At 44.0% G+C, this 20,951-nt stretch overlaps 1 protein-coding gene and 1 long non-coding RNA gene across 2 annotated transcripts; one reads left to right on the top strand and one right to left on the bottom strand.

Annotated features, from left to right (window-relative positions):
- Positions 1–320: 320 nt before the first annotated feature.
- On the top strand, positions 321–5,578 carry LOC128836147 (uncharacterized). The gene is made up of 3 exons (XM_054026165.1): positions 321–864; positions 1,860–2,290; positions 5,531–5,578. The coding sequence occupies exons 1-3, from the start codon at positions 462–464 to the stop codon at positions 5,576–5,578; spliced, it is 882 nt and encodes a 293-aa protein (XP_053882140.1). The 5' UTR covers positions 321–461.
- Positions 5,579–12,118: 6,540 nt separating this feature from the next.
- LOC128835527 (uncharacterized) lies at positions 12,119–20,707 on the bottom strand. Its single transcript, XR_008444666.1, has 3 exons — positions 20,593–20,707; positions 19,954–20,051; positions 12,119–17,136 (listed from the first exon to the last, which is right to left on the bottom strand). It is a non-coding gene; the product is annotated as an uncharacterized LOC128835527 (long non-coding RNA).
- Positions 20,708–20,951: the final 244 nt, after the last annotated feature.

Below are 20,951 nucleotides of genomic sequence, written 5' to 3'. Positions count from 1 at the left end.
ATTCGACTTCTGTACTCCTCCCCGACGAGGGGAGTAGCGCTAAATTCGACATGGCCATGTCGAATTAGGCTAGGTGTGGATGGAAATCGACGCTAATAGCTCCGGGAGCTATCCCACAGTGCACCACTCTGTTGACGCTCTGGACAGCAGTACGAGCTCGGATGCTCTGAACAGCCACACAGGAAAAGCCCCGGGAAAATTTGAATTTGAATTCCTTTTCCTGTCTGGCCAGTTTGAATCTCATTTCCTGTCTGGACATTGTGGCGAGCTCAGCAGCACTGGCAATGATGCAGAGCTCTCCAGCAGTGATGGCCGTGCAATCTCAGAATAGAAAGAGGGCCCCAGCATGGACTGATCGGGAAGTCTTGGATCTCATCACTGTGTGGGGTGATGAGTCCGTGCTTTCTGAGCTGCGCTCCAAGAAACGGAATGCAAAGATCTACGAGAAGATCTCTAAAGACATGTCAGAGAGAGGATACAGCCGGGATGCAACGCAGTGCCGCGTGAAAATCAAGGAGCTGAGACAAGGCTACCAGAAGACCAAAGAGGCAAACGGACGCTCCGGATCCTATCCCCAGACATCCCGTTTCTACGAGGCACTGCATTCCATCCTAGGTGCGGCCGCCACCACTACCCCACCAGTGACCGTGGACTCTGAGGATGGGATATTGTCCACGGCCGGATCCTCGGACATGTTAGCGGACGGGGAAGATGAGGAAGGAGAAGAGGTGGACGAGGCAGTCGACAGCACTCACAACGCTGATTTCCCCGACAGCCAGGATCTCTTCATCACCCTTACAGAGATCCCCTACCAACCGTCCCCAGCCGTTACCCCGGACACAGAATCTGGGGAAGGATCAGCCAGTAAGTGTTGTAAACATCTAAACATTTATTTTTAACAGAACAGGAATATTAACAATTAAAAAAATGGGTTTCTCATGATTAGTTTGCCCTAGGCGCTTAACGGTTCAGTCATGGGCAGTGCAACTATTGAAAAAGAAATCTAGCAATGTCCAGTTTTGCATGATTGTCCTGCCCAAGCCGCTCTACTGTTTAGTCACTGCTACAGCAGCTAGAGTAAAATGCGGTCTATATGTCCGGGGATGGAGCAGAAATCCTCCTGTGACATCTCGAGGAAGCTCTCCTGGAGGTAATTGGAAATCCGTTGCATTAGGTTCCTGGGGAGAGCGGCCTTATTGGGTCCTCCGTAGTACGACACGTTGCCGCGCCACGAGACAAGCAAGTACTCGGGAATCATTGCTCTGCACAGCAGGGCGGCATACGGCCCTGGTCTTTGGAGGCTTTCCCGGAGCATTCTCTCTTTCTCGCTGTCAGAGATCCTCATGAGGGTGATGTCGCTCATGGTGACCTGCTTTGAATGAGGTAGGGGAATGTTAGTGTTGGGACTGCTTTACCGTTCCTTTACAGAACTGTAACCGCTGGTTTGCAGCCACGCGGTGGAGGCGGGAGAGGGGCAGCCGAAAGGGATCGTTCCCGGGGACAGCCGCGAGGGTGTGGGACAGGAGCAGAGTTCCTGCTTGCCGGATTGCTGGCAGCAGGGACCGACATTGATTTCAATGTGAAATGAGGCCATTGCTAATATTAAAGTTTTAAGCTGCCACGAGTCTACGGCTTACCATGTCTGCCTGCAACAGAAATTCCGTTGTCCTGACACGGTTCTCAAATGTGCTGTGCAAGACCCCAGGCACTGAATGCGAAGGCCGAGAATTCGACCTTGTGCTGAGTGCGCATGTGATAGGTGCTGTGCATGGTCTTGTTCACAGAGAAAGACTATGTTCTTTGTTCACAACTACATTTATCTTTCTGAGGAATTCACTCCCTTTTTCCCATTCCCACAGCCCCATCTGCGACTGTCTCACAACCTAGCCTGGCATCACACTCCCAGAGGCTAGCGAGGATTAGGCATAGGAAGAAGAGGACACGGGAGGACATGTTCTCAGAGCTTATGGCCTGCTCCCGAGCCCAGGCAGCACAGCAGACCCAGTGGCGGGAGAACTTGTCCCAAATGCAGCAAGCAAACATGGATCGGGAGGAGAGGTGGCGGCAGGAAGACCAGCAGGCGACTCAAACCCTGCTTGGACTACTGAGGGAGCAAACGGACACGCTCCGGCGCCTTGTGGATGTTCTGCAGGAACGGAGGCAGGAGGACAGAGCCCCACTGCAGTCCATCTCTAACCGCCCTCCCCCGCCACCAAGTCCCATACCCCCCTCACCCAAAGTGCACAGAAGGAGAGGCGGCAGAGTCCACGCAAACTCTCACTCCACCCCTGCAGAGAGCTCTAGTAGCAGAAGGCTCTCATTCCCCAAAATTTGACAAGTTCTTTCCTTCCCGCCTGACACAAGCCCCCGTCTAAGTTTCACCTCCCAGTTCCATGTGTAGTTGATAATAAAAAATATGTTTCTGTTAACTAATGTTTCCATCATGTTCTTTTGGAGGAGGGGGGGAAAGGGGGATGGTAATTGGACAGGACAGTCACCTTTGGCAGGGTACATAGGCGGGGGCAGGTACAGCAGCAGGGCACATACACAGTGCAGTGACTAGTTGCCCTGGTCAGTCTGGGAGGTGGTTTTCATGTTCTGTAGTGGGGGGTGGGTTGCTCTGTGACTTTGTGGCGGGGGAGGGCAGTTACAGATCTTAAGCGGCGGTCCTTATGCAGGATCACAGAGCCACACAGCAGGAGATCTGTAACCGTCCTCCCCCTGCCACAAAGTCACATAGCCCCCCCATACACACAGTCCCGATCAGGAGGGGTGACAGGCTCCGTTGAAAGAACCAGCCCACCACAGCGGAGCCTGTCAATCCTTGAGTTTAGAAGCTTTCTTTGCGTCACTACACTACACCCGCTCCACACCACAATCCGCGTCCCAGTTTTAAAAAATTCCCGCGAAAACAGTAGTAAAGAAAACGGTGTTCATTAACAAAGTAGAACTGATTTTATTTTGAAACGTGTGTTGGAAGGGGGGGAGAAGGGGGTATGTAACTGGAGAGGATAGTCAACATTAACTGGGTAAAGAAACGGGGGCAGGTTCGGCTTCTCTGTACACAAACTTTACAGTCACAGGTTACCCTGCTCACTCAGGAACCTAGCTTTCAAAGCCTCCCGGATGCACAGCGCGTCCCACTGGTCTCTTCTAATCGCCCGGCTGTCTGGCTGTGCGTAATCAGAAGCCAGGCTATTTTCCTCAACCTCCCACCCCGCCATAAAGGTCTCCCCCTTGCTCTCACAGAGATTGTGGAGCACACAGCAAGCTGCTATAACAATGGGGATATTGGTTTCGCTGAGATCACAGCGAGTCAGCAAGCTTCTCCATCTCCCCTTGAGACGGCCAAAAGCACACTCCACCACCATTCTGCACTTGCTCAGCCGGTAGTTGAAGAGTTCTTTTTCACTGTCCAGGGCGCCAGTATAGGGCTTCATGAGCCAGGGCATTAGCGGGTAGGCTGGGTCCCCGAGGATGACTATAGGCATCTCCACATCCCCAACAGTTATTTTGTGGTCCGGGAAGTAAATACCTTGCTGCAGCCGTCCAAACAGACCAGAGTTCCTGAAAACACGAGCGTCATGAACCTTGCCCGGCCATCCGACGTAGATGTTGGTAAAACGTCCCCTGTGGTCCACCAGTGCTTGCAGCACCATGGAAAAGTAGCCCTTTCTGTTAATGTACTGGCTGGCCTGGTGGTCCGGTGCCAGGATAGGGATGTGAGTTCCATCTATGGCCCCACCGCAGTTTGGGAATCCCATCGCTGCGAAGCCATCTATGATCGCCTCCACGTTTCCCAGGGTCACTACCTTTGGCAGCAGTACATCAACGATTGCCTTGGCTACTTGCATCACAACAACCCCCACAGTAGATTTGCCCACCCCAAACTGGTTCGCGACTGACCGGTAGCTGTCTGGCGTTGCAAGCTTCCAGAGGGCTATGGCCACTCGCTTCTGGACAGTCAGGGCTACTCGCATCCGGGTGTCATTGCGCTTCAGGACAGGGGACAGCAACTCACAAAGTTCCAGGAAAGTTCCCTTCCGCATGCGAAAGTTTCGCAGCCACTGGGATTCATCCCAGACCTGCAGCACTATGCGGTCCCACCACTCAGTGCTTGTTTCCCGTGCCCAGAATCGCCGTTCCACGGCATCAACATGACCCATTGCGACCGTGATGTCCTCGACGCTGGGTCCCCTGCTTTCTGAGAGGTCTGTGCTACTCTCAGACTTCAGGCCATCACCGCGGTGACGTAGCCTCCTCGCCTGACTTATCTGCATCTGCCTCAGGGAAAGGTGTATGATAAGCTGCGAGGCGTTGAGAGCGGCCACAACTGCAGCGATGGTCGCAGTGTGCTCCATGCTCGCAGTGCTGTGGCGTCCGCGCTGTCACTGACTAGAAAAGTGCGCGAACTGATTTCCCGCCGGCGCTTTCAGGGAGGGAGGGCGGGAGTGATGGACGGATGACGACAGTTACCCAAAAGCACCCTGGACACATTTTTTTTACCCAGAAGGCATTTGCGGCTCCACCCAGAATTCCAATGGGCAGCGGGGACTCCGGGAACTGTGGGATAGCTGCCCACAGTGCACAGCTTCCAATGTCGACGCTTTCCCCGTTAGTGTGGACTCACAAAGTCGAATTACTGTCCTTAGTGTGGACACACACGTTCGACTTTGCAATATCGATTCCAAAAATTCGATTTAAGTAAAATCGAACTACTCTCGTAGTGTAGACAAGGCCTTAGACTCCTAAGTCACTAAAGCACTTTTGAAAATTTTACTCTTGCCCTTTTTTGTATCATTCCCTTCCAGCAGACCACACTACTTTTTCATCAGCAGCATCATGTTCCTATTATGCCTCTGGCATTTAGGGCAGTGACGAAGCTCCTCCACGCCTGTCTGTTTCTGGCAAGTCTTTCAATGGTTCCCCAGCTGTACCCCAGGTTTTTCAGTTCAGCTTCCACAGCTCTTCGCCATGTTGTTTTCGGGCCGCCTTGTTTTCGCTTGCCTTCAGGTGTCCATCTTATTGCTACTCTGGTGATGGAATCAGGTTCCATCCGAAGCACATGACCAATCTATCTCCAACATCTCCTGTCAATGATGCTCAGATCCTCTTGGCTGCACTGTGTCAATAGATCTTGGTTTGAGATTGTTCTGGGCCAAAAGATACAGAGGATTTTTCTGAGGCAGGTTGTATGGAATGAAGACAGTTTGGACTTGTCATACTTTCTCATTCCCCAGCCTTCTGCACTATAAAGTAGTGTTGAAAGTACACAGCTCTGATAAATCTTGAGTTTGGTTTTGGTGTTGTATTTTGATGATTTCCAGACTGTATTTAAGCTCCTGAAGGTGTTCCTGGCTTTATTGATTTTGTTCCGAATGTCCTGACTTGTTCCACCGTCCTGGCTGATGGTGCTGCCCAAGTATGTGAATGTTTCTACACTGGTGAGAACATAATCCTCTATCTGTACTGGTGATGGTGATGCAATATTAAAGGTCATGATATCTGTCTTATTGTGGTTGATTTTCAGTCCAATCTGCCAGCTGAATGCGTTGAGTCTTTACTCACTACTCTTTAGCTACTTTTATTTTCATATTGTCACAAATATACAAGAACCTGTACATTGGGGGAACCCCAGTGACAGTATCCTGCCTCAGAGAATTTACAATATATTTGGCATCTTCCCAGATACACCATACTAGCTCCCTTCAGCCACCATTTCCAGGACACATTCACAGTGCTCAAAATGGGAAGAGAATGGATGATGATTGTTTATGTCAAGTGTGCACAATTTTTTTCAATGGGCAGCAGTAAGATGTGGAAAGGAGGGAGAATGACCACCCTAAATCAAGCATTTCTCAACTACCTCTGAAGCAGCTTTTTTCCACTGGAAAAGAGCCATTGCATCTCCATCAGTCAGAGAGCAAAAGGGTTTGAAGGGGCCGATGAAATAAAGGCAGATTTTTGTATTCTTCACTGGCTATGTGCCTCATTTGTCCATGGGTCAAAAAGACTAATCGGGGATGCCACTATTTCCTGAAAGATAATTCCCCCTTTTCATAGCTGATAACAATTACCCTTATCTAGACAAATATATATAGACATATGCGCGCGCGCGCACACACACACACACACTGCTCAAAGAACACTATTAAGAGTGTAAAGTCAAGCACTCCAAATTTAGGAAATGTGAAAATTAATCTATATAACTTTAATTCACCCCTCTTGTACTTATCTGTTATTGTACAGTCTTTAATTACATGATCACATATTAATTTTTCCACCGGACCTCTACCTGTGCAGCTGTTGTGACCTGCACAGGATGTGCCATGTTTGTCTTTCTCCCAGAGGATAGAAGCAACTTTGTTTGTACGAAGTGCAAGCTGGTCTCCATATTGAAGGAAAAGGCCCAGGTAGAGACCATCGAATTGTGGAAGTAAATGCATGGTTACACAGGTGGTGTCAGAGAGAGAACTTTGGATTCTTCGACCATGGGATGTTGTTCCAGGAAGAAGAATTACTAGGAAGAGATGGGATACACCTAACAAAGAGAGGGAAGAGCATCTTCGCAGGCAGGCTTGTTAACCTAGTTAGAAGGGCTTTAAACTAGGTTCTCCAGGGGATGAAGACCTAAGCCCTGAGGTAAGTGGGAAAGTGGGATACCAGGAGGAAATATAAGGAGGATGGTGCAACAAGGGAGGCCTCTGATTCATACTGAGAATGTAGAGCAATTGGCTAGTTATCTTAGGTGCCTGAACATGACCACAAGAAGCCAGGGAAACAGGCAGCAAGAATTGGAAGTCCTGGCACAGTCAAGGAACTATGACATGATTGAAATAATAGAGACGTGGTGAGGTAACTCACATGACTTCAGCACTGTCATGGATGGGTATAAACTGTTCAGGAAGGACAGGCAGGGGAGAAAAGGTGGAGGAGTTGCACTGTATGTAAGAGAGCAGTATGATTGCTCAGAGCTCCAGTATGAAACTGGAGAAAAGCCTGTTGAGAGTCTTTGGGTTAAGTTTAGAGGTGAAAGCAACAAAAGTGGTGTCGTGGTGGGTGTCTGCTATAGACCACCAGACCAGAAAGCTGAGGTAGACGAGGCTTTCTTCAGACAACTAACAGAAGTTTCCAGATCACAGGCCCTGGTTCTCACGGGGGACTTCAATCATGCTGACATCTGCTGGGAGAGCAATACAGCAGTGCACAGACAATCCAGGAAGTTTTTGGGGAGTGTTGGGGACAACTTCCTGGTGCAAGTGCTGGAGGAACCAACTAGGGGCAGAGCTTTTCTTGACCTGCTGCTCACAAACAGGGAAGAATTGATAGGGGAAGTAGAAGTGGGTGGCAACCTGGGCAGCAATGACCATGAGATGGTCGCATTCAGGATCCTGACAAAAGGAAGAAAGGAGAGCAGCAGAATAATAAAGAAGCCTTATTGAGGGCACAGGAACAAACCATCCTGATGTGCAGAAAGAATAGCCAATATGGCAGGTGACCAGCTTGGCTTAACAGTGAAATCTTCTGTGAGCTTAAACACAAAAAGGAAGCTTACAAGAAGTGGAAACTTGGACAGATGACTAGGGAGGAGGATAAGAATATTGCTCGAGCATGCAGCAGTGTAATCAGGAAGGCCAAAGCAAATTGGAGTTGCAGCTAGCAAGGGATGTGAAGGGTAATAAGAAGGGTTTCTACAGGTATGTTAGCAACAAGAAGGTGGTCAGGGAAAGTGTGGGACCCTTACTGAATGGGGGAGGCAACCTAGTGACAGATGATGTAGAAAAAGCTGAAGTACTCAATGCTTTTTTTGCCTCTGTCTTCACAGACAAGGTCAGCTCTCAGACTGCTGCACTGGGCAGCACACTATCGGGCGGAGGTGAGCAGCCCTCGGTGGTGAAAGAACAGGTTAAGGACTATTTAGAAAAGCTGGACATGCACTTGTCCATGGGGCCGGATGCAATGCGCCTGAGGGTGCTGAGGGAGTTGGCTGATTGCAGATTTCAGAGCCATTGGCTATTATCTTTGAAAACTCATGGCGATTAGGGGAGGTCCCAGATGTTTGGGAAAATGCAAATATAGTGCCCATCTTTAAAAAAAGGGAAGAAGGAGAATCCGGAGAACTACAGACCAGTCAGCCTCACCTCTGTCCCCAGAAAAAATCATGGAGCAGGTCCTCAAGGACCCCATTTTGAAGCACTTGGAGGAGAGGAAGGTGATCAGGAACAGTCAACATGGATTCACCAAGGGCAAGTCATGCCTGACCAACCTGATTGCCTTCTGTGATGAGATAACTGGCTCTGTGGATATGGGGAAAGCGGTGGACATGATATACCTTGACTTTAGCAAAGCTTTTGATACGGTCTCACACAGTATTCTTGCCAGCAAGTTAAAGAAGTACGGATTGGATGAATGGCTAAATTGTCGGGCTCAATGGGTAGTGATCAACGGCTCAATGTCTAGTTGGCAGCTGGTATCAAGCGGAGTGCCCCAGGGATCGGTCCTGGAGCCGGTTTTGTTCAACATCTTCATTAATGATCTGGATGATGGGATGGATTGCACCCTCAGCAAGTTCACAGATTACACTAAGCTGGGGGGAGAGGTAGATACGCTGGAGGATAGGGATAGAGTCCAGAGTGACCGAGACAAATTGGGCCAAAAGAAATCTGATGAGGTTCAACAAGGACAAGTGCAGATTGCTGCTCTTAGGATGGAAGAATCCCATGCACAGCTACAGGCTGGGGACCGACTGGCTAAGTGGCAGTTCTGCAGAAAAGGACCTGGGATTTACAGTAGATGAGAAGCTGGATATGATTCAACAGTGTGCCCTTGTTGCCAAGAAGGGTAACGGCATATTGGGCTGATTAGTTGGAGCATTGGCCGCAGATCAGGGAAAGTGATTATTCCCCTCTATTGGGCACTGGTGAGGCCACATCTGGACTATTGAGTCCAGTTTTGGGACTCCCACTACAGAAAGTATGTGGACAAATTGGAGAGAGTCCAGCGGAGGGCAACAAAAATGATTAGGGGCTGGAGCATATGACTTATGAGGAGCAGCTGAGGGAACTGGGTTTATTTAGTCTGCAGAAGAGAAGAGTTGAGGGGGGATTTGATAGCTCCTTTCAATTACCCAAAAGGGGATTCCAAAGAGAATGGAGCTCGGCTGTTCTTAGTGGCGGCAGATGACAGAACAAGGGGCAGTGCTCTCAAGTTGCAGTGGGGGAGGTCTAGGTTGGATATTAGGAGGGTGGTGAAGCACTGGAATGGGTTACCTAGGGAGGTGTTGGAATCTCCATCCTTAGAGGTTTTTAAGGCCCAGCTTGACAAAGCCCTGGCTGGAATGATTTAGTTGGGGTTGGTCCTGCTTTGAGCAGGGGGTTGGACTAGATGACCTCCTGAGATCTCTTCCAACCCTAATCTTCTTCTATGATTCTTCTTCTTCTACGTCATTCAGTACACAGGATGGATGGTGCTCACTTAGTGAGCAGCTATTCAAAAGTTTGTTTCCTCCTCTCATTCAATGTGCAGCCCTAGGTCTTATTTGCTGTATTCTATTCAAGCCCTGCTCCGGCCAAATTTGGGCAGATTTTCACAGAAACAGCAAAAGGCACATCACTGACACACAGGCCACTCCCCTGTGGCAAAGCTTTGGATCACTAAAACTTTTAACATAAAGTTTGCCAGCTTTTATTTTTACATGGACATAACAATGTATTTTTCCCCGGGTTTTTTCTATGACCCATTCTGGCTGAAATTTTCATAAAAGGCAGACGCCCATAATAGAAAATTTCAACCCAGTTAACGTTTGCCAAACCTATAAGCAATGGAAAGCATAGTCTCTTAATGGGTACTGTCGGACAACCTTAATAAGAGATGGTGCTGCTAGTACCATCTGTAATTAGAGACAAAAGGCCATATTCTGATCTCAGTTTACTTTGGTGTAAATCTAGAATAACAACTGAAGTCTATGGAGTTATTCCAGGTTTCCACCAGCATAACCAAGACCAGAATTTGGCCCTTTAATTGTTCCACAGCTTGATGACTAAGGGAACCCACATAGATCCTAGTGATATTTTCCAGTTCCCTAGTAATGTGCCTTAATATATGAACTAGGGTGACAACCCTACTCGGTTGCCCAGTTTCTCCTGAGCCATAGTTCATGATGTGGCAGTTCATTGTAAGCAGTTGGCGAACAGGCCACTGGACCCCCAGCTGTTCAGATTCCTTCGTGAGAGTCAACATAATTGTATCCCTGCTTGTGTCTTCAGCTTCTCCTCTCTGTTGTTTGTTGTAATGGACCTACCTAAAGTAATTAGACCACCTGTTGCATCGCCAGATTCATTTAAGGGAGCCCCTGCTGCAGTTTGGTTTACATGGTTTGACAGTAATTGTGTAAGTGGATGCCATTGTAATGACATTGCAAAATTAAACTGTAGATTTATTTTAATCAATAAATATAATTACATGCTCATCAGAGCATGAGTATGAGCTTATCTGTAATTAGTTTTCCATACCATAATTTAGCCCATAATGCCAACTTTGTGCACATTGCAGAATGTTGGACAGAAATTATATTTGCAGCAGACTGAATATTTACAATGAATTCAGTTTTACAGTTCAGAAACTTTTAGAGCCCTGGAAAAATATTCCACAATATTTGTAATGGAAGTTTAAAGCAGCTGCCCAAGTTAGACCAAATTTGTTTGAAATTACACAACTGCAAATCCAGAGAAAAAAAGTTCTTCGATATAAATTAACTTACTCCTGATTTACATCAACGTAACTAAAAGCAGAAATTGGCCCCTCATCTGTAATGTCCACCACCTGAACAAATCCTAGTAAATTTTTTTGCAGAACTATGTGTGGCATTATAGTGCAACAGAGAGGCAGGATTGGTTGCCTTAAGGTGTAAAAATATTAACGTACTTTGTATTTAAATGTGAACTCTTAACCAAGGATCTCAAAACACTTTATAAACTCTCACTAATTGCCCTAATGCCCCTCTCCCTGCCATGACACAGGATTATACCCCTTTTACAGCTGGGGAAACTCAGGCATGATGGGGTACATCTACACTACCCGCGGATCGGCGAGTAGTGATCAATCCCCGATCGCTCTGCCGTTGATTCCGGAACTCCACCACGGCGAAATGTAGAAGCGAAGTTGATGGGGGAGCAGTGGCCGTCGATCCCACGCCGAGAGGTCACGAAGTAAATGATTCTAAGTCGATCTAAGATACGTCGACTTCAGCTACGCTATTCTCGTAGCTGAAGTTGCGCATCTTAGGTCGATGCCCCACCCCCCAGTGTAGACCAGGGAAAGGTACAATGATTTACTCTGTTACTGATTTAGGAGACCTGGCATAAGAAAAAGAACCCAGGCACACTGACTCCCATTCCTTGCTCCAATCACTGATTAAAACAACAAAGGATAACGTTATAATTGAAAGAAAATAGAAAGCTATGTGATGGAAAGTGTAGGAGTAATTCTACATCCATGCATCATATGGGACTATTATAGTCTGAATATGTAGCATTATTGAGGTTGAAGAAACTACATCACACAGTGAAATATCTTTGCTGGTTTCTTATACTGGTTTTACTGTAATTTCAGGCATGGCTTAGTATATGGTTATCACGGTTGTCACTCTGTAATACAAAATGTTAGCAAATATACTCATGATACTTTATTGGTATTTTTGTTTCTTTCCATCCATTTCTGTTTTCTTATCTTGAAGACTAAGTACTGTGGACCCAATGATTAACTTTAAGCACATGCTTAAATCCCACTGAAATCAATTGGATTTAAGCACCTTCTTAAATGCTGTGCTGAATAGAGATTAACTTGAATATGTTCTGAAGTGCTTTCCAATCAAGGCTATTACATTCTAATTGAAATAAGGACTACAGGGATGGGTTTTAAACAGAGTACCACTAACTGCCAGGTTTCAAGTATTCTCGCATCTTTCAAGCCAATATCATTAAATATGCTGGTAATCAGAAAATAACTTGCCAGGCACAGCCATTTACTAGGTATGTTTTTAAAATATTATGTTTATTGAATATTTTCCATCAGAAAAACAAATATACAATAAAATAAAAGGAATAAGAGGGCAATAAGATGAATCACTTAAGCTTTTTATAATTCTTCTCATTGAGTAAATCAGAATTTCAGATACTTTTTGGCATAATTCTGCAAGGTGTTGAGCATCCTAAGTTCCCACCAACTTTAACAGCACCTGAGGCCACTCAGCAGTTCAAAGGATAAGGTCCTTTCTCCATATCTCAAAGGGAGCAAAAATTAATATAAGGCCAGATGCTGCTACACACTGGTGTTAGCTTCTGCCTTGAATAGTCTTGTTGACTTCAATAGGACTACTTGAGAGGAAGATGCTACCAAACATGAGTATGGGCGTCAGAATCTGGCCCTTAAAAGAGTAACACTTAACAATACATAGAAAAAGCCCCTCCAAAATTAATTGAACAATTTATTCTGGCTTCTACAGCAGAGCCCACTTTTGAGAATAGGCAGATGCAAAGGGGCTGTGTACTAGTGCATGTTCCATGAGGCACCCTGAATGAGCCAATCAGGGGAGCATATACCAGAATGAGAGATGAAATTGCCTTTTAAAAAGAGTGCTCCCAAATGGACCAGCTCTGCTCCCTTGACCAAGGTGGTACAGTAGTCAAGACCATCGCCCTGACACATCTCACCTCCTTTGGGTTGGTCAGCATGACTGTCAGCACTGGACAACTTCAGTCCTACCAAAACAGAAGTCCAAAGGCCTAGACTGTGGTTACTGCTTATCTTGGTGCACAAAGAGAGTGAGTGAGTGTGTTGCTGGGATTGGGTGACCAGACAGCAAATGTGAAAAATCGGGATGGGGGTGGGGGGTAATAGGAGCCCATCTAAGAAAAAGACTCAAAAATCGGGATTGTCCCTATAAAATCAGGACATCTGGTCACCCTATGCTGGGAAGGAGAATGTGGGGGAGATCATGGTTCCCTGATCACTTTGAACACCCATAGTGTGATGGTAGTCACAGTTTCACAGTGACTGTATAAATGAGATGTCTGTCCCTATAGAAAGGTCCTATAGAATTCTCCGGGGATGAAACCAATAAGGTTCCATAGAAACTGAATAGGATTCTATTTAAATTACTCTAAACACCTAGAGAATTTAATAGAGAATAAGACCCTTTCTATAGTATTTTTGAAACAGCTTGTAGAATTCTGTAGTTGTGTATAATTCTTTATCCAATTCTTTAGGAGGCCCAAAAACTATAACAAGGTGATCAGTCTCTACTAAGCTCTGTAGCAATGTTGCATAAAGTCAATGGGCAGATTCAGCATAGAAGGATGCAGAGCAGGATAGTGCCAAACACTGACTGCAGCATGTTTTTAATGGGAGTAAAATTCACGTCACCCATGCAAAGCCCAAATAAAAGGATTTAGCAGAGGAGCACCTCTGCAGCCAGGCCACCATCACTGCTACAGGCTATGGGCTACATTCCACTGAGCTGAACAATTTGGGGACAGTAGTCCTGTAGAATGTGGAAACCCGCCATCCACACCTTCTGCCAATCAATAAATTCACCCACAACTCTTTCGTCAAAGGTCATTGAAGAGAATGATTATGCATTATAACATTCTAATCTAACAACATCCTGGTGACCCTATGTATTTACACGGGTCCACAGAAGTCAGTGAGAGTTTTGCCTGTGTTGGCATAAAGTCCATAACCAGACGGATAGTCCTATTCATGTGATATAATCCCATACATCAAAACTAGACTCACTGAAGTCAATTGATTATTTGTGGAGTAAGGTGCTATCCAATGGCAGTAAAGATATTAGAATCTGGCCCCATCATGTCAATCCCACAAGCTGACTTTTTTCCCATATTAACAAATATCACAGGCATTAATCTAAAATCTCCATCACAAAACCTTCCATTAAATTGATAGTTTAAGTGATTAATTTTAAAAGATATGTAACCACAGTCCTAAAAGATCAATTAAATAGTTAAAATAATTGAAAAAGTATAGGACATTAAATTAGATGAAGCCTCATTTTTAAAACAGATATCCTCACTTAAAAAAAAAAAAGTCACTTCTATCAAAACATTTTTTAACCTCCTTTTGTTATAGATAACACCTGAGTTCACTGTAGCTGAAATAAAAATAATAATATGGACTTATGTATTTTCTTCCGTTAACTTTCTTTGTCTGTACGTCAGCACATTGTGTATAGTCAGTTTCACTGTTTCTCTCTATGGTCAGTCAGTAGGTTTCCCTAGTTGCTAGTGTAGTTTCTTCACACAACAAGAAAGGAGAGAAATATTGCAAAAAATAGGAACCACAAAAATGGGCAGGGGTACTTGGGTAGGTGTAGAAACTACTTTTAATTTGTTTTTCACTGACTAGATTTCAGGTTGACAATGTGTCTTTAAATAGCAGGGACTCTATTTCTCAGATTGGTCACCCACCAGCAATAGAACAGAATGTGAGCATGAACTATGAAGCCAATTGACTTGGCATTTCCTTTTTCCATCACATTGTAGGGGGAGGACTGTCTCCTGGGTCTGCATTATAGGAGGTCTCAAAAGACAACAAATGAAAGTTGCTGATTAGTGGTTACTGATGACACAGCCTGTGATGGTAATGTAAGTTATACAAGGGTGAAAGATATTCTTTATGGGTGTACTATGGTTTTACCTAGGCTGAACTCTGATATCATCATAAGAGCCATCAAGAGATATGGAAGTCAGCCTGTGAAGTGGCAGCATCCACTTTTATTTACCATAATGAACCAACCCAGGATTATTATTTTTTATTAAGGTGACCTTGCCAAGGACAATCTGCATTTTAGGTTCTCACATGGGAAAATACTGTTTTCCTAATTTTACTGTAGAAAAATATAGATATGTTGATTTGGATTAAGTTGTGATACACTCTTTCCCAAAGAAAGACTAAACTGCCTTTAACAATAATAACCAGGAAAATCTGGGGTTTCAGTCCTGGCTGGGCCACTGATTTACTAATATCCTGGGATCAACACAGCTTCAACAACACTGCATACTACAATGGACGAGATCAAATTTTGCCATCTGAAATGGAAACTCCACAACATGAAGAAAAAGGAAGCAAAACTTAACAGCAACATCTACTTCTGGAGCAAATGCAATAAATAAATCATCATCCCCAGAGGTCTCACCATCTAGAAGCCTCTGACCACTCCATATAATTCCAAGTATGCTAAACCACTCTGCAGATGGACTTCAGAGAAACTGAGAAGCCCAGACTTGAAGAAGAACTCTGTGTGGCTCAAAAGTTTCTCTTTCTCACCAACAGAAGTTGGTCCAATAGAAGTTGGTCCAGATGTTTGTCCATCCACCTTGTCTCTTTCAAAATCCTAGATGTCCTGACTAAGTGCAAAATCCAATTGGAGGTTGAAAATAAAATCCAGTCTCCCATCTCACTTTTCATATTGAGTCAAGCTTAAGCAGGAAAATCTGGGGTTTCAGTCCTGACTGGGCCACTGATTTACCAAGTGATCTTAGTCAAGTAATTTAATTCTGTTGTGTCCATTATCTGCATTTTAAATATTGGAAAACTAACCTACTTCATGGAGGTGTCATGGAGATTAATAAACTCTGTGCACAGTGCTTTGAAGATATGAAGTGTTGCATATTTTAAATGCCCAGTCGCCTGCCTGGCTGTGCTTGCTGGAGTTGGCCTACACCTGTTGGATGTGTAGTGATGATTTCCACTGGATAGGTTATTCAAGTTACTAACTTGGTGGTGGTATTCAGCTTGCTTTATTATTCAGATAAGTCATTTGATGACTAATGGCAACATTCATCAAATAACATTTTCATTCAACCAGCTCTGGGCACAGTTGAATCGGAGGAGCTAGAAAAGGAACTCAGCAATGAGTGAACGAGGCAGGTAAACCTGTTACTTCTGCTGTTCAGTCACATACGCATGGATGCTGAGGTGGGAGGCTAGTCTTCATATTCATCCAGACACTGGTCAGTTGTTGCATGCAGGCTATCATTGCAGCTGGCATTTTTAAGAACAGATCAGCAGCTCAGCCAGCAGGCAGCAAGCCATTACATTTCACTTATTAATATACGGCATTGGTTGCCTTGGGCTGCTCAACAATAGGATTTCTTTCAGCCCATCCAGATCATTTAATTGGCAAACGTCCACAAGCCTGTTCCAGATGCAACTTCATGACCTACTTTGATAAGAAGTCAGTTGAGTTAGTTTTTCCCTCTGTAAGTGTGAGATCTCCTGAAAAATCCTCACTGAACTCTTGTCTAGACAAGGTCATTCCAGCCAGGGAAAGAGCCACCTCTGATCCTAAAGGTAAAATCTAGTTCCGTTTTGTTAAACTGTCCAGTCCTCTCCATTGTCAATTCAAATGTATTCAAGCCCTTTTGAGAGCCCTATTCCTTTTCTGTCTTGTCAGGAAATCTTCGGGACAGTTTATAATCTAAATAAGCACTGAGACAGGACCATAAAATGAATCGTATTAATATAATTATAACCACTAAAATCAGCAAAAGGCTGGATTCCATATTTAAATTAAAATAATGAAGTAATGTGAAAAAAATACTCTGGGAGATCTAATTATATAATGCAGTATTCAGTGCTGTGTGGCTAGCCCAGCAATTCCTGTTACATTCCAATCAAAGTGATCTCACTAGCATGTGAGAGAAGAGTCCAGCTGACAGATTTGGGACATGTAACGTACTATTTAGTCAAGAGGCCCCATGTGCTATTCATAAAGAATTAACAACTCTTATATTGACAATGACAGTATTGTCAGAAGACCTTTGGAAGGAAAAAAATCTCCATAAACTCCATCTCTGTGAAGTTGGACTTTTTTTTTTTTTTTTGCCCCTTTTTTCCAATGCTGATGTAATCTCCAAACATCTCCAGCAGCAGCTGCTCAGCGAAACCGGGCACCTTCTCCCTAGGCTCTTTCAGCAGCACATGCAGCACTTTCCAGTTCCCTCAAGACAATCAGGGCCTTTCTTTCACCAATTAGCTATCACGTCAAGAGCCCCGCGCTGTCCAACAGGCTCTTAAGAATGGTCTTTGCAGGAAACAACACTGGAAGGGATTTTTTGCCTAGACAAATTAAAAGGGGAAGAAGGGAGAATGAGAAAAAACCCACAACAAATCAGAGCATAGAAGCTGTCCAAAATGCATTGCTCAATTAGTACATCGACAAATGCAAAAGCGTCCTCAAGACCAAGCCCAGAGCAAGGCGCACACACACACAAAAAATGCTCACACTCTCTTTAGGAGATAGTTTGCTTAGACCAGTATGTTAAGCAGGTTTCACAGAAAGGACTCTTGTTATAGTAAGTCTCTGAGTTCTAAGAACTAAAAGGGAAAGAAACTCCTGGAAGATTATGCTATGTCTCCCTATTCAGCTCTCCAAATGGAAAGCAGCATTATTTGCAGCCGACGTGACAGGAAGGAACTTGGTTTTGCTCACTTTAAACATAGATGGATTGACAAAATGTGTAATTACTGGAACTGCTAGAATCTTGTTTGAACCAGGCACAATTAGCAGGATTCTTTCCCCAGAAGTTGTGCTTTCCATGTAAAAGGGAGATTAAGGTTTGATTCAGAGCCTTAAAGTTGTGCGAAACTTAGAACTTCAGTTCTTTTTCTTTTAAATTAGAGAACAGGCCTGAACCAGAACCTTATTATTATGTATTATTTATATTACAATAGTGTGTAGAGGTCCTGACTGAGACCAGGACCCCATTTGACTAGGCAGTGTGCAAACACAAAGTGAGAGCCAGTGCCTGCCCTCAAGAGTTTACCATCTAAGGCCCAATTCAGGAAAGTATCTCTGTTCAGGAAGAGTACTTGAGCATGTGCTTAAGTGCGGTCCTGAATAGGGATGAACTTAAGCAACTGCACTTAAGTGCTTTCCTGAATTGAGGCCAATAGGCAAAACAGACAAATGGTGGCAAGGAGGAAAAAAAAGGCAAAGACAAGTGAAGTGACTTGGCCAAGGTCACACAGCAGTGCAATGGCAGGTTAAGAACAACATGCACGTGTGCCGACTCCCAGCCCAGTACGCCATGCATTAAACAATGTTGCACCCCAAAATTACCAGTCCAAATGTGGTTCAAAATTGTTCTGACTGAGAGAACCTTGTGAGATCCAGCACATTATGTTTCCACAAGGACAGTGAACAGCAGCAGGTAACCACAGACATGGCATAACTGTACGCACACATAGACATGCCATCATTTTGCAGAGAGAAATCTCAGTCTAGTCACTGTTATACCTACTGCACAGCAAGAGCAAAGCTTCAGGCTCTGTAAATGTGTTTTGTTTTGGCTCAGTGACATTAGTGCTCTAAAAGGGTCCAGGAGTTCATTCTCGGTAGCGGGGGATTAGAAAAATGTTCCCTTACCTACCCTGGGGGATTTTTAAAGGGAGTGAGAAGGTATAGGAACTGATCAGATTGCTTAAAACAAAGAAACCCTGATGAATTACTCTTGGGTGCATTTATATAGGAATGTGAGCCAATCAAAATTCCTAAGCATGGAAATTCTCAACTAAAGGATGAAAAAGAATAATCAGGATTAAGAAGGAATATTTGTAGAAATGTATAGAATAAGACGTATCTTCTTATATATACAAACTTCAAAGGGAGATGACTTTAAAGGGGCTTGTTCTTGCAGGTAGTTCATATGACACAAGGTAGATTTTTCTTTAAAAAATGCAAGGAACTGCAGAGAACAAAAATATTTTGGCTAGTGGTGCATAACTCACTTCCATAGAGGTGATATTTTATTTATTTACAATTTATCATTGTAGATTGATGAGTAAAAAATAGCTGAAAAATAGTTGTTAGTAACTGTATCTGCTACAATACAGCCCTCGGTGTCAGAAGACCTTGGGTCTAACCCCAGCTGTGCCACTGCCTCATTCTATGATCTTAGACAAGTAACGCTGGCCCGGGCCTCACTCACCCTACCTGCAAAATGAGGCTAATGATACTTACCCTCCTTTAGAAAGGTGTAAATCTGCACCTCTGCTTCCTTTGGATGCAATTCCCAGCAATCCACATAAATAAATCCTTTGTGTCAATTACTTTTCGCTAACTGTGAGCTAATCCTGAAGTCCTTACTCAGGCAGAATTCTTGAGAATGGACTGCAGGATTTTATTCACAGAGTTCAAGCCTGATAGCTCATGGGACTGCATTTTCCATTTCTAGGTCATCAGACCCATCTCAAGTTGCCAATGACCAAGAATCATTCTCTTCTAATGACCATTTAAGAGTTATGCAAAATGAATTGTTGATCTCATTCCAGCCCCTAGCAAACAGGTGTCCCCCCGACACGCACACAAACACAATTGGTTCTAATCTATGCCTTGCTGGCTCCTCAGCAGAGATGTCAAAAACAGAACAGACAGAGAGACTGCACAACTACTTCTGCCTGGAGCAGGGGGGGTCCCTTCAGGAGAGGCTGAGGCATGGTGCTGGGTAAGTGTGCACTATTGCTGCCTGGTCAATACCTGTTCTGCACATAAACAGAAGACTGTATACCAGAGCTGTTGGTACCTTTCATTCATTCGATGTTTATTCACACAAAGGAATTCTACGTTTTAATTGCTGAAGAGGAAAAGAAAAAGGCTTTCCTGAAGTCATATAGGCCTTCAGAGTAAGGTTACACAACAAGAAGATTAATGGTATGGCATAAGCAAGATAATTCCATATTCCAAATGAAAACTTTATGTGAGCAAACTGCATAAAATACAGTTTAACATGGATGATGATTCCTCTTCCTTTGTAAAGTGCTTTGAGATATACTGATGAAAAGCACTAGATAAGTGCTAGGTATTATTTGAAATTTTCCATGAATCTCCAATAGGACAATTTTTTCCTAGTGCTGGCATCAGTTTCAATAACTTACCTCTTCAAACAGTCTGCTCTGTATCATACATGAAAATGTATTCAGTCATTCTCTCTGGCCGTTGCTGATTTATTAAATCATTCTTCAGCTGATCATCTCTAGAGAGAATAAATATCACAAAAAAATAATGCCCCTAAATAGATGGGTAATATTTATTTGTCCATCTTCACGTGACTGACATCACCACCATTTTCTTGCCACCGATATTTAGTGCAAATCTTCTAACTCCAAACTATTTCCCAAGATAAATTCAGCATTGACTATTTCAGACAGCATTTAGCTTAAAACTATCATTCAGTAACTGAGCGTCTTGATAATTGATGGTACCTGTGGAAGCAATAAAGTTCCAAACCATTGAATTATGCATCATGAGTGACCTTCAAAATGCAATGGTAAAAATGCATATTTCCTGTATTACTTTTCTGAATCCAACTACACTACTACTTCCTAAGCAGAGTATCACTACACTGCTAAAAATGATAGAACTATTTAAAATACTCAGTGATATTACATAAGCAATAAGCAGGTATTACATCAGGTAATAACTGGTATAACAGCTGGTGGCTGCTGTAGTCATTTCTATGAAATATACAGAGACAGAAAATGAATTATGATTAGAAAATAGGATATTTGACTTACTTGATATATCACACATTCGAGAATGGTGATATTGCAAAGGGAAACCTGCACGATTCAGCATGGCTAACACATTTCATTGTAAGAAAAAGCCCCAGGACCAACACTTATTACTTAGCATGGCACGTCTGCTGTAGTTATCACAGTGGAAAGGTAAAGGCATCTCATTTCAGTTTACTTACGTAAAGTCTCTTGCACAAAGTCCTCTACGTCAGATTGAAAAGAATGTGACCTTTTAAAAAAGCAACATTAAAGACTAGCTCAAGGTATTTATCTTTAGAGGACAAAATCTGACATGCAAAGTCAACTAGTTCAAAATCTTGTGATTATATGTACATACCAAGTTCTTTCAGTGTTGCACA

This window comes from Malaclemys terrapin, chromosome 4 (assembly GCF_027887155.1).
Source record: "Malaclemys terrapin pileata isolate rMalTer1 chromosome 4, rMalTer1.hap1, whole genome shotgun sequence".
Taxonomy (NCBI): Eukaryota; Metazoa; Chordata; order Testudines; family Emydidae; genus Malaclemys; species Malaclemys terrapin.
Note: the sequence above shows the minus strand (reverse complement) of the source record. Positions and strands in the feature narration are given on the sequence as shown.

Coding starts and splice junctions, on each gene's coding strand:
- LOC128836147 (XM_054026165.1), top strand. CDS start 462: ATGTCAGAGAGAGGATACAGCCGGGATGCAACGCAGTGCCGCGTGAAA. Junction 865..1,859: donor ATCTGGGGAAGGATCAGCCA/GTAAGTGTTGTA, acceptor CCATTCCCACAG/CCCCATCTGCGACTGTCTCA. Junction 2,291..5,530: donor CAAACTCTCACTCCACCCCT/GCAGAGAGCTCT, acceptor GTTGATTTTCAG/TCCAATCTGCCAGCTGAATG.